We start from the raw sequence: 17,974 nt of genomic DNA, 5'->3' as shown, positions 1-17,974 counted from the left end.
TGCTGAGTTTCTGTGAAGTATAGTCAATAAGTCTTTTAACCGCTTAAAGCTTCATAAGTAGAAGGCCAGCGTGATGGTGTCCTTAAGGGGTTAAAAGGCTCCCATTCTCACTTATGCAAAGTCGGATAACCTTTGGCTCTCTAGTTTAAGGACAGCGGCTGTCTTCCAGTAACCTTCTAAATACACTACGGAGGTCTGGATATCACAGGAAGTCAGTTCAGCACACAAAATCCAAAAAAATCCCAAATATTTATGTAAACACAAGAGGAGGAAATATAGAATTTGTAGGCAAATGAAACATGACATGGCCCACCCAGTCGGACATCATTTTTTCCTACACCCTTAAAGAAAAAACAAACTCATCTCCCTGCATATGTTTTCCTTAAAAATTTTACTTGCAGTTGCAAGAGTTTTATAACTAGACAAAACTTATTTGCTCCCCCCCACCCTTATTTATATCCATGGTCCAGACCATCAGCCTCCTCTGGCCTACAAAAAGTTTGACACGTTTAGACATGTCGGCTTAGATCAGCGTTTTAAAATACTAGGACAAAATAAAGAAAACACAAACAAACATATAATAAAATAAACAGGCATGCATTCAAAAAAACAAAACACATATTATCAGATTATTCTATTGTATATATTATACAGAGCTCTAGAAATGGATCCTTTTCCAAAATAAAGTAACAATACCCATTAATAAAAAACAATAAAAACAAAAAAGTCTAGTGCTACATGTTCTTACAAAACATTTGTCAACACATGGTGTCAAGGAGTTTTTGAATTTCTAACATATTTTTTAAATTGTTCTATCACTTTCTTAAAACAGTAAAACAAAAAACAACAACTACAAAATGTATGGATTTATTGACACCTAATGCCACAAGTGTATATGGTGCCATACAGCGCAAGACACAGGGAGATAGCCTGTCTTTTTCCAAACCTGAGGGGGGTTCGTAAAGAACTTGCTGGTATTACAGACCATTAATAGTTTATTTACCCAACTGACATGCAACGGGATATGTAGCTGTCGAAAAGCAATTTGATATCTGCGCAAGGAGTTTGATTGAAGTTCTGGAAAGGCCTTATCTGCTATGCTGGTGAGAGTCTGTAAAGTGGGTTGAGATGGATAAACGCTGGGCGGTCCTGGACCGGCACAGAAAGAGGAAAAAGAAAAAAAAACAAAAAAAACTTATCAGATGGCATTTGCACTTGGCACTAACCAAGACTTGGCAATGGCGGTCAAAACTAAATAATGCAAACAGAAGGGGGAAAACAGTTACACTGAGACTTCAGGTTACTTTCAAATAGCCGGCACTTGAGAAGCTCGGATACCGATCGTATTACTCACGGCGCACTATGTCAGAGAACGTAATTAGAGAAACAACTTTCAATAATATTAGATCGTCGGTTTCCTGCGCCGAGAATGGCTGCTGGTTGTTGAGCTGCTGTTAATAGAACAGCATGATCATATCAATGGTGTATGACAGGCCTAGACTTCTTAGCCCACGAGCAGTATCCACACTTAACCGTTTAAAGGACCCTCTGGCAAAGAAAGATTAACTCTTTAAAGAGCCCTTGTGCTAATATGCCACAGATCGGCAGTAGGGCATTTTTTTCCCTTTCTTATTGGCACATGATATCATTTTAATGCACATGACAAAATTCTAACAATGTCTAAATACCAAATCTTTCCAAAGAGGCAAGATTACAAACAGAGCAAGCTTTGTTTTGGTGCTAAAAAAAACACAACACATTTTGATAAATAAACCTCTATGGAATCTTTAGGTACTTTCTGTATCTAAAGTACAAGCATAGCAAGCATAGCAAGCATACCAAGTTGGGGCTTATTCGCTAAACTGTGATTTTTGGACGTTTGAAAGCAGATTTAATAAATAATTAAAGCTGCATAGCCAGGTGTGGAAAATATATACTTAAAGTGAGATGGAAACGTTTCCCCCAACTCTGCTATTACTGTCTGACTATCTACCAGAAGGGTTTATTTCCCTAAAAGAGAACATTTGTGAATTGAAAACGGAACTGCAAACATTTAGGTTAAAATATATAGCCAAGCTAAGACTATGGCACAGAGAATTTTTCTAAAATCAGCAAATTTTTACCCCAAACTATGCAATACGAATGTCAAACTACTACAATTTGCTGTTTAGTGAATAAACCCCAAAGTCTTGTCGGCTTATTATTATTATTATTATTTTATTATTTATATAGCGCCAACAAATTCCGTAGCGCTGTACAATGGGTGGACTAACAGACACATAATTGAGATCAGACCACTGGACGTACAGGAACAGAGGGGGTTGAGGGCCCTGCTCAATGAGCTTACATGCTAGAGGATGCACTGTATAGTTATGAAGATTAAATGAGATGTAATATAAATGTAGGACTCTAAATATCTCTGGTAACATTAGTGAGATAGATTTTGGCATCTCAGGGTCCGCACTGCACTTAAAAATAGGGGTTAGTATAGATTAGAAACCTTCGGCACTCCAGATGTTGTGGACTACATCCCCCATAATACTCTTACACCCATCATGCTGGCAAAGCATCATAGGAGGTGTAGTCCAAAACATCTGAAGTGCCAAAGGTTGCCTATGTCTGGACTAGAGTGTCTCGAACTACAATTATCTATATATTGCCAACATACACAACAGCGATGAATGTTTTTTTGGACAGGAGGTAAATAAATAAAAATAAAAAACAAGTTAATTATTGAAGTTCTGATTTGTAAGCCTTTACTGAAGTTTCCAATTATCTAAAAATAAAAAAAATTAAAAAAAAATCCAATATATAGCCTATTGTGGGGAAATCACAATAGCCCCAAAATAATCTGCGTGCATGGGGGGAAAAAAAAAAAGAAGGGGTGTCTGATGTGTGGGTGAAGAATTTGCACATGCTGTTCAGACATATCTGTGAACTTTATTAACCCACGAGGAGATTGTAAGGACTTTTATTAGAATATGAGAATACAGTACATGGTTTTAAAAGTCCAGATTGCCTGTTGCAGGGGTTAAAGCAAATAGTTCGGCCAATAAAATAATTTTACAGAGTTTTACATCTGGAGACGATAGGCAGACGTGTTTTCTGGATAGCCTTTTAAAAAAAACCTTAATATTAACTACTAGAAATACAATGCATTTATACTGATACCGGAGAAACTGACGGAAGCCAAGCACAGAGAGATGGACACAGGTTTCTTCAGGAAGGAAGAGATTCTTTATTGGATCACCGATCGGGACTCAGAGGGACTAGCGTCACCAAAATACAGCAAAGTCTGAGTACTGAATACATAGAGTACATTCCTTATATAGCACTGTAGCTCCTCCCACAATTAACTACACCCACACATACCCTTAACCTATTTAATAAATAGAGTCTAAACTCATCCATCCGGTCTAACCACGTGGCTCATCTGATACAAAGGAGAGGGACGCGTAATTCCAGTTCTTACATTCCTGCACCTGGTCAGTACAGTGATGACAGTATCTTAGCTACGTGTAATTAACCAACTGATACTACAAACACATATACATACATATGCCTTGTGGCAATCTTAGCCTGCTAAACTTGTATTTTACTGGAATTACATCACATTCCCCCCTTTGATGCCTCTGATATTTCACAATTACTTGAGGCATCACTTAACCTTGGTTTGCATATACCTCAGGTTACCATGAACCAGACCAGACTTATCTTATGATGTGAATCTTTTAACACTCATCTTCCTGCATTGGTTCTCCTTGATCTAGAGCCTTATACTTATATATCGCCATTATCTGTGCAGCAGCCTTCCTCTCTGCTATACTTCCTATCAGGCTTTGCACAGACCTAACTACTAAGGGTATAAGACACGGCAGGAGTAGACACAACATTAAAATTAGTAGGACTCCACCTACCACTGCCTTAAGCCCTCCAAACCACTCATACCAGCTACCAAACCAACTACTTGGATTGTACCCTTTCCATACCTGAGTAGGCACATGCACTAGTTTAACCATATGGCTAGTAAGCTCAGCTATTGCTTGCCCTTCGTCATCTATTTGAAGACAGCAATTGCTCAGGTTAAACTTCCCACATACACCTCCCTCTACTGCCAAAAGGTAATCCAAGGCTAATCTATTTTGGTACACTGCTGTCCTCATCCTGGTATTATGCTTCGCTAGAAGATTGAGTGCTTGTGAGGTCTCATTAGTAATAATCTCAACCACCGCCTGTAATCTTATAATACGGTTGAGCATATAAATTGGGGTTCTATAACCAAAGGTACCATCTTCTGCCCACGTGGCTGGCCCATAATAATCTATGATACGCTGGGGAGGCCATTCATTATCTTCCCAGGTGCCTATCTCTAAGGGTCCCCTTTTCTTCCTATGATTCACATCATACACTTTAACACCTAAAGTCTCACCTGTTTCAATCGGTAACAAGAAGAAGGATGGTTTGAGCATACCCAACACACATGCCCCTTCCCAGTCCTGTGGCAACTCCGAATAGGCTTTCTTACCACAGATCCAGTACAAATTTGCTGGGGCTCTCCAGGTAGATGTGATGGATAAATCAAACCACACATCCTTTAAACTGGCATATCTAGCAAACGGGTTAGATGGTTCTGAGACATTTGAAGCCGACCACCAAGTTGTATTCTTTGTATCATCATCATAAGCTTTTTGCCCTAGACAAGTTAATTCTCCTACAGAAGTATTATACATTATTCCTTTCCTTGCTATGCAAACATAACCTATGATGGAGGTCTTTAATCTCCACTCAGATTTACCTCTAACACTCAAATGATAATCGGCTTGTGTAGATATTAGTTGGTCAACTGCCTCAGAACCGGACATTACTTCCTTTGCTTCCCAAGGCCATTGGTCTCCCATGTTAGTACCTCCACACACATAGCAGTTGGTAACATTAAGACTACCGGCAATACTTTCAGCTAGGTCAATGAACAGGTTTTTAGCATTATGGGGGATCTTATTATCTATACTCATCTCTTCGTAAAAGGAATGGTATACTTGATGAGTCTGGGAGGATACCGTATCAGTCTCTATCCCTATAAATAATATTGTCCCAGGGTCTAAACCCGTCCCGTATATTTGAAACACAAATAAATTACCATATTTATCTAAGAACTTGTCGGGGTTATTTATAAGAATATGGACTGGATTGCATTCCATAGACTTACAGTATGGATTGGTAGGCAACTTAGTAACAATCATGTCTTTGTCTACTGTCTGTCCCCAAGTCGCCCACCCCACACAAGACCAATATGGACAAAAGTTATAGTCTTTATTTGGGCATCTAGGACTCACATATTTATTTTTGCTACTGGGACAAATATATTTATCGTTAGACCCATACGTCCTCTCCCATCTAAGATCCCCACATACATTCCACGGTTTTCTACCACTCGATATCGCTTTACACGCATCAAATAGTAGGACACCCGAAGAATGTACGGATTCTAACACTGTCTTATTAATTAGGGTCCCCTGAGGATCTCCATTCCTGAGAGTCAACCAAATTGTACGAGGTTGATACTCTGGACTGAAGCACTTAGGTTCTCCTACTCCTAAATGGCACACACTATAGTCTATATTTAGGTATCTACATCTTGATACCTCTCCTTTACATTCGTATTGTGAATGCCAAATTAGGGTTTGGGAAATATGGTTACCTGTTCTCGTAGTCTTAATGCATACCTCACAGCTAGGAGTGTCGGTACCTCTACCTTCCTGAATATAAAAACACATATAAATAAACACTATCAAAAGCACATCTTTCGCCGTCATCCTCAGTCTTCGTCCGTGCGATGGCGCCTCAGCTTCCAGGATGTGAGGGGCTGCAGGGAATGGAGTTCTGCTCATCTTCACAGGTGTCCCTTCGAGACTTTCCTGGCTTATACACTATGTGTTGGTAAGCGGACAGGCTTTATTATGGCCTTCTCACTCACACACCAAATCCCAAAAATAATAAAATTTGTAATCCACAATAGTTCCTCGTTACTCCGACTGAGTAGTGCGTTTCAACCGGATCTTGCAGGGATTCTCTGGATCTGCTGTAACTTGCCAAGAATCGACTGCTGCTGGTTTAACCCTGGAGTGATGTATCCACGGAGTCACTTCTGCTACTTTTATTGCTGTAGGGGTAGACAAGAGAACAACATAAGGACCTCTCCACTTGGGCCCTAACGGTACATTATTCCACTCTTTAATCCACACTTGATCTCCTGGATGATAACTATGAACAGGGGGATAAATATTCACAGGTAATCTATCTTGTACCCATTTCTGTACCTCCTCCATAGTCTTACCCAACTCTACAACCTGCTGCCGAGTAATTCCTTCTCCCAACTGACTCAAATCCCCCCTTAAGTTACCAAGTACGGGAGGTGGTCGTCCATACATAATTTCAAAAGGAGAGAGGCCCATCCTTCTGGTAGGGGTACTGCGGATTCGCAATAGAGCTATAGGTAAGAGAACGTTCCACTTAAGTTGGGTTTCCTGACACATTTTAGCCAACTGGTTCTTAATAGTTCTATTCATTCTCTCTACCTTACCAGAACTCTGGGGTCTATATGCAGTATGAAGCCTCCACTTTATACCAAGCATATGAGTCAGTTGTTGTAGGCACTGGTGAACAAAAGCTGGACCATTGTCCGATCCTATAGAACAGGGTAGTCCATATCGGGGTATTATTTCTCGTAGCAGGAATCTCACAACTTCTCCTGCTTTCTCTGTACGAGTAGGACATGCTTCTACCCAGCCTGAATAGGTGCACACAATTACCAGCAGGTAACGATGTCCACCCGATTTAGGCATCACTGTAAAGTCTATTTGTAGATCGGACATGGGGAGTCCCCCCATAAACTGGACTCCTGGTGGCTTTACTGGTCCTTGTCTTGCATTATTCTTAGCACACGTTACACATCTGCGTACAATGGCCTGAGTCAAGTTGGACAATCTTGGTATGTAGAAATGTTTTCTAAGAGATTCTTCAGTACTGTCTCTCCCAGAATGTGTCCCGTTGTGATAATTTTGGACAATTTCTACCGCTAGCGATGCTGGTATAACTATTCTTCCATCTTCTAGCTGATACCACTTGTTCTCCAGATACTTTCCCGGTTCAGTCTTTAACCACTCCTCTTCTTGAGCTGTATAAACTGGAGTCCATTGGGACAGTGGAGTTGGTATAAGAGCAGCTATATGCCCTACATACTCCTGTCTTCCTGATTCAGCAGCACGCTTAGCTGCACTATCTGCCATCCGATTTCCCTTGGTTACATCACCATCTCCTCTCAGATGCGCTCGACAATGTATGATACCGACTTCTTTCGGCTCCCACACTGCTTCCAATAGTTGTAGGATTTCAGCTGCGTACTTGATTTCTTTGCCTTCTGAATTCAGTAGTCCTCTTTCTTTATACAAAGCTCCGTGGGCATGAGTGGTTAAAAACGCATACTTAGAGTCCGTATAGATATTTACTCTTAAACCTTCAGCCAATTGTAACGCTCGTGTTAGTGCTATTAATTCTGCCTTTTGTGCTGATGTTTCTTTCGCCAGTGGCCGAGCTTCTATCACCTTGTCTATTGTTGTCACTGCATATCCTGCATAGCGGATCCCTTCTTTCACATAACTACTGCCGTCGGTGTAATATTGAACATCGGGGTTCTGGATGGGAAAATCACGAAGATCTGGTCTACTTGAGAATACTTCATCCATTACTTCCAAACAATCATGTTGACTTTCAGTAGGTTGTGGCAAAAGGGTAGCTGGATTTAAGGTGTTTACAGTCTCTAAATGCACTCTTGGGTTTTCACACAACATTGCTTGATACTTGGTCATACGGCTATTACTAAACCAATGATTTCCTTTGTAATCCAACAACGTCTGTACTGCATGTGGGACTCGTACATAAAGTTCTTGACCCAGAGTGAGTTTATCGGCTTCAGCTACTAGCAGGGCGGCTGCAGCTACGGCTCTTAGACAAGGTGGAAGTCCGCTGGCCACTGCATCCAATTGTTTAGACATGTAGGCAACAGGTCTTTGCCATGATCCCAAGTACTGTGTCAATACTCCCACAGCCATTCTTCTTTGCTCGTGTACATACAGGTAGAATGGTCGTGTGTGATCAGGTAGACCTAATGCTGGGGCACTCATCAAAGCCTTCTTCACATCTTCAAATGCCGTTTGCTGTTCTTGGGTCCATAGGAAGGGGTCGTGCTCTGTACCTTTGATAGCTGCGTACAGAGGTTTTGCCAGTATCGCATAGCTGGGAATCCATATCCTACAGAAGCCTGCTGCCCCCAAGAATTCTCGCACTTGTCTTCTATTCTTGGGTATTGGTATTTGGCAGACAGCCTCTTTTCTCTCTGGCCCCATAATTCTTTGACCTTCAGAGATATGGAACCCCAGATACTTGACAGTTGGCAAACACAACTGAGCCTTCTTTCTAGACACCTTGTATCCTGCCTTCCAGAGAATGTGTAGTAGATCGTGCGTTGCTTGCTGACAGATTTCTTTTGTAACTGCTGCTATCAACAAGTCATCTACATATTGTAACAATACACACTCTCCTGGGATGGACTCGAAATCCAATAGATCTTGACTTAGGGCTGAACCAAATAGGGTAGGTGAATTTTTAAACCCTTGGGGCAGTCTTGTCCAAGTCATTTGGCGTTTTGAGCCCGTTACAGCGTTCTCCCATTGGAAAGCAAAAATACATTGACTTTCTGCGGCAATTCGGAGGCAAAAGAAGGCATCTTTGAGGTCTAAAACTGTGAAGTAAGTAGCCCCGCCCGGAATTAAAGCAAGCAGGTTATATGGATTGGGTACAACTGGATGTATACTAACAACCGCATCATTGACTGCTCTTAAGTCCTGCACAGGTCGATACTCATCTGTGCCGGGCTTTTGAACAGGCAGCAATGGGGTGTTCCAGGGGGAAGTACAGAATTTTAGGATACCATACCGTATGAACTTATCCAGGTAGGATTGTATGTTCTTCTTAGCCTTCTGCGGGATGTGATATTGTCTCAGGCTCACTGGATAAACCCCATGTTTAAGTTCAATTTTTATAGGTGGAATATTGCGGGCCAGTCCTGGTGGGTTGTTCTCTGCCCAAACTCCTGGTATGTTAAATAATATCTCATCACTCCTAGGGTTTTGGCTAGTCAACACTGTATAAAGTCGCCACTCTTCTTCCTTTGGTACGGATAAAGTCATAATACCTGAAGGTCCATTAAACTTTAAAGATGTTGTTCCATCTGGTAGGAACGTAATCTGCGCTTGTAATTTGGATAGCATATCACGTCCCAGCAATTGGACTGGACATTCAGGCATATAAAGGAATTGGTGTTTTACTACGTGGCCTCCCAATGTACAGAGTCGACTTTTAAGAACCGGTTTTTCAGCACTTCTCCTAGTTGCTCCTATCACAGTAATAGTCCTTCCAGATGGAGGAGCAACTAGATTAGTCACCACTGAATGTTCAGCACCAGTGTCGATCATGAACGCACTCCTTTTCCCCCCTATTGATACATCGACCATAGGCTCCGCTCGACCAAGGGGGATGGAGCCCGGTCGGTATCAATAGTCCTCCATGACCGTGTCAGCCAATCCTACGAAGTCCCTACCTTCTCTATCGCGGGACCTTTGCGCTGCTGGAATATATCTGTCTTCCCTAACACTTCCTCTGTTCCCATTACTCCCTCTATAACCATTACTCCCTCCGGGGCCTCCTCTACCTCTCGCTCTACCTCTAAAGTTTCCGTAGCCTGCCCTGGGTTGGTCTCTCTCGTACTGCTCTCTTTGCGGACATTCGTTCCTCCAATGCCCTTCTTCCTTGCAATACGCGCATTGATCCCTACTCAAAGGCTCCCTACTCCATCTATTATTGCCTCTATCTGGGCCCCGTTTATCTACGCCTGCGATCGCTACCGCTAGCATATCAGCCTTTTTACGCATCTTGCGCTCTTCCTCTTTCTTACTTTCTGTATCCCTGTTCATATAGACCTTATTTGCTACCTCCATTAGTTGGGTGATGGACATACCTGCAAACCCTTCTAACTTTTGTAGCTTGCGCTTAATATCTCCGTAAGCTTGGCTGACAAAGGCGGAGTTAACCATTCGGGAATTGTCTGCGTCTTCCGGATTAAAGGGGGTGTACAAGCGGTACGCCTCCAATAATCGGTCATAAAAGACACTGGGCGCTTCATCGCTTTTCTGGATCACCTCAACTGTCTTCGACATGTTAATGGCTTTCTTTCCTCCGGCTTTCATGCCAGCAATTATAGCGTCTCTATAGGCTCTGAGTTGAACCATATCAGCACCATTTACGTTCCAATCGGGATCGGTGTTGGGATAGTGTGTCGCGGCCCATGCTGCTGGATTGGCTTGGTTCAAAGCACGGGCTCTATCCTCTAATGCTTTAATGGCTGCTTGATTTATTCTTGTCCTTTCCTCATTGTTAAATAAAGTCATTAGTAACTGCTGGCAATCAGCCCATGTCGGATTATGCGTCTGTACTATTGAGGTGAACAGATCAGTCATAGCTTGTGGTTTCTCAGTATACGAGGAATTATGGGTCTTCCAGTTTAAAAGATCGGTTGTGGTAAATGGGACATATACGAAGACTGGGTCAGCGTGTGCCATTTGACCTGCGGCATCGATATAAGCTGACCCGGGATTTAAGCGAAGAGGCATCTGATAGTGCTTTAATTGTTGGGCACCAGTCAACTGTCGGGTTTGGATGGGGCTACGTAGGGAAGCGTCAGTCATGGGTTCCGGTCGGGGAGAGATAGGGCATGGGGATGTGGGAGGTTGGTTTTGGGAAAAGGTAGTGAATAGAACACTTCGGGCCGAGCTAGATGAAGCTTGACCGGAAGTCTGAAGTGGCGCCAAATCAGGATATTCATTTTTAATGGAGGTTGGTCTATCTGGTTCCGGAAGGGGGGATTTAGTACGAGGGGGGGTGGATCCTGCACTGGAGGAGGAAGCGGAAGTGGATGAGGGTAATGAGGGGAGGGGTGCAGGGCTTCCTGCGTTTGCGTCACTTCTTCTTAACGGAAAGTAAGGGGGCGGCAAAGGAATCTCGGACTCAGGGGGCGTGTCCAAAATGGGCCTAACACCAGTCCTAGTGGACGAACAAGTCCTAGCTACCATGAGGCGACACTGCTCCTCGTGGCATGTCTGGAGCCATTTTGGCGAGTCATTTACGGCCTGTCTCCAACAGTCAATATAAGGAAACTGGCCGTAAAGTTCAGGCCTACCTGATACAGCCACGTGTAAGCGCTGTACCAGAGTTGGATCCAAACTGCCACGTGGCGGCCATGCCGCAACCAAAGTAGGCCACTCCCTAGTGCACAAAGTGACCAAACGTACAGGAGACATCTTTACCCCAAAATCACAAATTTTAAATCCCTTTTTAAAATTCTTAACCATACATCCTAAGGGATCCGGAATCGTTGACTGCGACGCACCCATATTTAACAGTGGAACGTCGTCGACAACGATTACTATACACGCGTACTATTCAACAGTCACACCCGTTTCCTCTGGCAACAGCACCACGTGGTACGGTTACCAAGTGAAACGTACACAATAACAATAAACACTCAGGGAATTCCCGTACACACACAGCTGTTACACCAGTCACTATATAATCAATATTATGCCCTTTGGCGTAACTATACAGTCACCCACGCTATAATTCTCTATATACGAATTACCCGTCTATAACACACCCCAGTAACATCGTCTTTTACAAATAGCGGTTACAGTACGGTTAGCATAGGTCAAAGCACAAGTTAAGGTCACAATACAATTATTAGTGGTTATGGTGTTAAACATGCAATGGACGACAATGATTAGTACTTATTATATAATGTCAGTAAATATACAGGGTTATGGTACCGTGCACTATAATACAGCAACACACTATTAACACTCTCGCTAGACGGCTCTAACAAGATATACACTTTACTAAAACAATCGTTAACACATTTACAATTCCCAACTAAACTATTGGCCGGTACCTTGAATGGACTACCTAAAACTATATACACCCGTTTTGGTTAGCCACACTGCCCAATCACCACATATATAGCGAGCTAGAGAACCGAATTTACACAGGCGCCTCTTAGTCGCACTATCAAAAGTCTAGTGGGTTCCAAATTTACACGCCTTCCCACTTAGCCCAGATAGGATGAGAACTAGCGAACCGAATTTACACAGGCGCCGCTTAGTCTCCCGGTCCCTCCGACCTAGCGAACGTAATATACACCCTAGAACGCTAGTCTAGACAAGACACCGGTGTCCGGCTAGGGCTATTTACACCAGGACCCCGCCTGACTAACCAAATCAAACGGTCTGACTAAAGAGCGTTCGATCGAGCGGTGCGCCTTCGCTCCTTCCCTCCGACAGAGGGGGCAGATACACAGATTCAAAACCCCTTTGGGCCTACCGCACAATCGGTATACCCCTAGTGGGTCCTGCCGTCTAAAACAGCAGTTGTCTTACCTCCTCGTTCCTGAACCTGAGTTCACACTCATCGACGGGGACACCCCAGCACTTCTTACGTAGAGGCCGATGATCTCCTGGACAACAGACCAGTGGCGCCGAGACGAAGGGAGGTCCACGCAGAAGTTCAGGGGTGCAGCCGTAGAGAACGTGGGCAAAGATAGACCGTCTCACGCCTCTGCCTCTCAGCTACCGTTGAACGATGAGCTTCCCGGCCAATGCACCAAATGATACCGGAGAAACTGACGGAAGCCAAGCACAGAGAGATGGACACAGGTTTCTTCAGGAAGGAAGAGATTCTTTATTGGATCACCGATCGGGACTCAGAGGGACTAGCGTCACCAAAATACAGCAAAGTCTGAGTACTGAATACATAGAGTACATTCCTTATATAGCACTGTAGCTCCTCCCACAATTAACTACACCCACACATACCCTTAACCTATTTAATAAATAGAGTCTAAACTCATCCATCCGGTCTAACCACGTGGCTCATCTGATACAAAGGAGAGGGACGCGTAATTCCAGTTCTTACATTCCTGCACCTGGTCAGTACAGTGATGACAGTATCTTAGCTACGTGTAATTAACCAACTGATACTACAAACACATATACATACATATGCCTTGTGGCAATCTTAGCCTGCTAAACTTGTATTTTACTGGAATTACATCACAATACTTGAAAACCGAACAAACAAAACTGCAATTTTTGAGCAACTACCAACAACGACAACTGATCACAGCGCTACAGCAGTAAGTTTTATAGAGGAAAAAAAAACATAGTTGCAGATTTATTTAATTTTTTTTACAAATAACTTTCACTCAAAGTGAAAATGTCTCGACATTAGAAACATGTTTCTTCGGTGAATATTTAAATGAATAAATATTGATTTTAAGACAACTTTCAAATGCTGGCGTTGATTATAAACCAGTAAACAATCAGCACAGGACTACCAAACCCCCTCACACACACACACAAAAAAAACACTACCATGTGTTTTCTCAAAAATGTTTTTTTCTTTTTTTAGCCTTTACAGATCCCCATTCTCTTTAAAGAAAATAGCAACATATTAATACAGCAATCTTGCCAGTAATTATTGCGTGTTCATAAATAAAGGTTATTACACCTCAGAGATTTAACTACCAGTAATCTCAGCATTCTAGATTCTGATTATTGGTGGTTAAAGCTGATTAATTATGAAATAAAGTAAACTCTGTGTGAGAAAAAAAAAAAAAATCACTTCTTGCAACAATGATGAGGAGGCGTTGGCAGATTAACAATGCAGGGCACCCCAAAATGGGTGAGATTTAGGGGTACACACACACACAAAAAAAGCCTGTCAATGCTTTTGCATGTATCTGACAGTGAGAATGCCAAATCAGTTTAACCCTCTGACAGGCTTAACCTTTGCAACCTGTGTGCACACATTTCTTGAACCCAAAGATACATGTGGAAGATTAGAGCAATGGGGAGTGAAGATAATCTTCTAGGGGGGAGAAAGGGGTTTTGTCAATCAGAAATCACAGGTTCTGCACTCAAACAACTTTTTAACACATTTTAACCCTTTATGCAATCAGAAGGTTCTACCAACAGAATGTTCACCCCCTTGCATTTAACACAGGGCATTGGAGACTAGAGAGATGGGTGCCCCTACATGCTTAAAGATATGTTGGACGTTTGGCATTAAAGAAGTGCGTAATTAAACAGTTTTAGCAGATTTTACAATGTCTTGCAGCCCTGTCATTGCCAATGTACAAGCCCCCTGCTATTCTATGCTGGGGGGATTAAGTCCATGCCCCTTTTACAAAGTAACAATGTCAAGTCACCAAAAAGGAGCATTAACATGTGCTTTTAGTGGATAGTTAAGGATCACTATATTGTTTCTTTTGTGTGGCCAGTTGCACAACACCATAAGAGCCCTTCTCAATAGGATTATAAACATCCAGGAAGCAATATTGCCCTCCCCCCTCCCCCTGTGTTAGCTAGACATCCCTGGCAGTGTCAATGTAAAACCCACACTATCTGAACATTTAACTTGCACTTGATCCTTACACAAATCAATGTAACTTTTACCCCCCCATCACTCTCACCAGTCAGAACCCACACAGCCTGGCAGCCCACCCCAGTACTTTGACAAAACTTGCACTCACTCTCACAAGGCAAGGCTGTAAACAGGCACCCCCTAGGAATTAGGTGATCACACCCCAAACACCTCCAAAAAAAGAGCCCACCTTAACTCCTGGAGTGCCATGGACATTTACAGTACCAAAATATTAGGAGATGGGTGGAGGGTGCAAACGTAAACAGGATACTAGACTCCAGGAGCCAGTTTGGGTGCCAGAGGGAAGTGGTATGCAGTGCATTGCAAGGCTCCTTCTGGCAGCCAAGGGGTTAAACACAGTATGCAATATTACAAATAAAGCCCCCAGACCCATGCATGCAATGCTGTACAGAGGATCCAGGCTGCTGTACTCACCCAGAGGCAGGAAATGCTTGGTGTCCATGGCTGGTTAACTCATGCCAGTGTCTGTGATGAGAGATGGGGGGGCTGTGCCAGATTTAAAATAATATTAATAATGCAATCACCAGTTAGCCGGGGAGGTGTGAGAGAGGCATCAGCTGGACAGGGGGTGTGCTGGAGGGATGGCTGGGAGCCCAGGGAGTTAGAATCCAGAGCTGGAGGAGCCCAGAGCACAGGGAGTTGTTGCAAACTCACCAACAATGTAAGGAAAGTCCTGCTGTATGTCCCCTGCTCCCAGTACTGGCTGCAATGCAAAGGGGCCCCGCCAAGGGGGGCAGCGACGGACGGCCCTCACCGCAGCGACCGCAGCCAGGAGGGGGGCCCTCGCGGGGAGGGGGGCAGTGAGGGGCGCAGGAGACCTGTCTCCTCCCACACGGGGGGGGGGGGGAGAGTGTAGACTCCTGTTAGGGCCACTCACAGGATCACAGCTGAATGGAACTCACTTCACTTATTGTAAGTAAGGAGGAGGACACACTCTAGACACTCACACTCTTATTATGGAGTGCCCACTCACACTCAGCAAGTTCTTCTTGCGTTTAAGAAACTGAGAATTTACTCAAAGGAAACTCACTGTAAAACTGATACCCAGCTACATACTCCCCCAGCTCACACTCAGCTACATACTCCCCCAGCTCACACTCAGCTACATACTCCCCCAGCTCACACTCAGCTACATACTCACCCAGCTCACACTCAGCTACATACTCACCCAGCTCACATTCAGCTACATACCCAGGTCACACTCAGCTACATACCCAGGTCACACTCAGCTAGATACTCACCCAGCTCACACTCAGCTACATACTCACCCAGGTCACACTCAGATACATACTCAGCTCTCCAGCTTATACTCACACTTATTTCCCAATATATCACTTACCTCCTTCACTTAGATATATCCGGGATTCCACTGTCACTCAGATATTTATTTATAAAATAGTTTAATTAATAAATATCTGAGTAACAGTGGAATTCCACTTACCTCCCTCACTCAGATATATCAATAACACTTACCTCCCTCACTCAGATATATCAATAACACTTACCTCCCTCACTCAGATATATCAATAACACTTACCTCCCTCACTCAGATATATCAATAACACTTACCTCCCTCACTCAGATATATCAATTACACTTGCCTTCCTCACTCAGATATATCAATAACACTTACCTCCCTCACTCAGATATATCAATTACACTTGCCTTCCTCACTCAGATATATCAATAACACTTACCTCCCTCACTCAGATATATCAATAACACTTACCTCCCTCACTCAGATATATCAATTACACTTACCTTCCTCACTCAGATATATCAATAACACTTACCTTCCTCACTCAGATATATCGATAACACTTACCTTCCTCACTCAGATATATCAATTACACTTACCTTCCTCACTCAGATATATCGATAACACTTACCTCCCTCACTCAGATATATCAATACAATAACACTTGGCTCCCTCACTCATATTTGTCTATAACACTTACCTTCTCACTCATATTTATCACAAACACTTACCTCCCTAGCTATCAGTATCAGTAACATTTACCTCCCTCAGTTATATCAATAACACTTACCTCCCTCAGTTATATCAATAACACTTACCTCCCTCAGTTATATCAATAACACTTACCTAACTCCCTCAGAAATAGCAATAACACTTACCTCCCTCAGATATAGCAATAACACTTACCTCCCTCAGATATATATTAACACTTACCTCCCTCAGATATCAGTAACACTTACCTCCCTCACTCAGATATCAGTAACACTTACCTCCCTCACTCAGATATCAGTAACACTTGCCTCACTCAGATATCAGTAACACTTACCTCACTCAGATATCAGTAACACTTAGCTCCCTCACTCAGATATCAGTAACACTTACCTCACTCAGATATCAGTAACACTTACCTCACTCAGATATCAGTAACACTTACCTCACTCAGATATCAGTAACACTTACCTCACTCAGATATCAGTAACACTTAGCTCCCTCACTCAGATATCAGTAACACTTAGCTCCCTCACTCAGATATCAGTAACACTTAGCTCCCTCACTCAGATATCAGTAACACTTAGCTCCCTCACTCAGATATCAGTAACACTTACCTCCCTCCCCCCTCAGATATCAGTAACACTTACCTCCCTCACTCAGATTTATCAGTAACACTTACCTCCCTCCCTCAGATATCAGTAACACTTACCTCCCTCACTCAGATATCAGTAACACTTACCTCCCTCACTCAGATATCAGTAACACTTACCTCCCTCACTCAGATTTATCAGTAACACTTACCTCCCTCCCTCAGATATCAGTAACACTTAGCTCCCTCACTCAGATATCAGTAACACTTACCTCACTCAGATATCAGTAACACTTACCTCCCTCCCTCAGACATCAGTAACACTTACCTCCCTCCCTCAGATATCAGTAACACTTAGCTCCCTCACTCAGATATCAGTAACACTTAGCTCCCTCACTCAGATATCAGTAACACTTACCTCCCTCACTCAGATATCAGTAACACTTAGCTCCCTCCCCCCCTCAGATATCAGTAACACTTACCTCACTCAGATATCAGTAACACTTACCTCACTCAGATATCAGTAACACTTACCTCACTCAGATATCAGTAACACTTACCTCACTCAGATATCAGTAACACTTAGCTCCCTCACTCAGATATCAGTAACACTTAGCTCCCTCACTCAGATATCAGTAACACTTAGCTCCCTCACTCAGATATCAGTAACACTTAGCTCCCTCACTCAGATATCAGTAACACTTAGCTCCCTCACTCAGATATCAGTAACACTTACCTCCCTCCCCCCTCAGATATCAGTAACACTTACCTCCCTCACTCAGATTTATCAGTAACACTTACCTCCCTCCCTC

The 17,974-nt window shown here is 43.0% G+C and overlaps 1 protein-coding gene across 4 annotated transcripts in view; it reads right to left on the bottom strand.

Moving 5' to 3' along the window:
- Positions 1 to 15,327, bottom strand: part of RXRA (retinoid X receptor alpha) — a 192,858-nt gene extending 177,531 nt beyond the window's left edge. For 3 of the 4 annotated variants that reach the window (XM_063432844.1, XM_063432846.1, XM_063432845.1), the window contains exon 1: positions 15,019 to 15,293. In XM_063432844.1, the coding sequence (XP_063288914.1) occupies positions 15,019 to 15,046 (28 nt within the window). In that variant the 5' untranslated portion in view covers positions 15,047 to 15,293. Of the gene's footprint in view, positions 1 to 15,018 lie in introns of all 4 variants that reach the window. The other variant, XM_063432848.1, reaches the window with a different exon arrangement.
- Positions 15,328 to 17,974: the final 2,647 nt, after the last annotated feature.

The sequence above is a fragment of the Pelobates fuscus genome, chromosome 9, assembly GCF_036172605.1.
Source record: "Pelobates fuscus isolate aPelFus1 chromosome 9, aPelFus1.pri, whole genome shotgun sequence".
NCBI classification, from domain to species: Eukaryota; Metazoa; Chordata; class Amphibia; order Anura; family Pelobatidae; genus Pelobates; species Pelobates fuscus.
The sequence above is the reverse complement of the archived record's forward strand: the minus strand, read 5'-3'. Positions and strand labels throughout refer to the sequence as shown.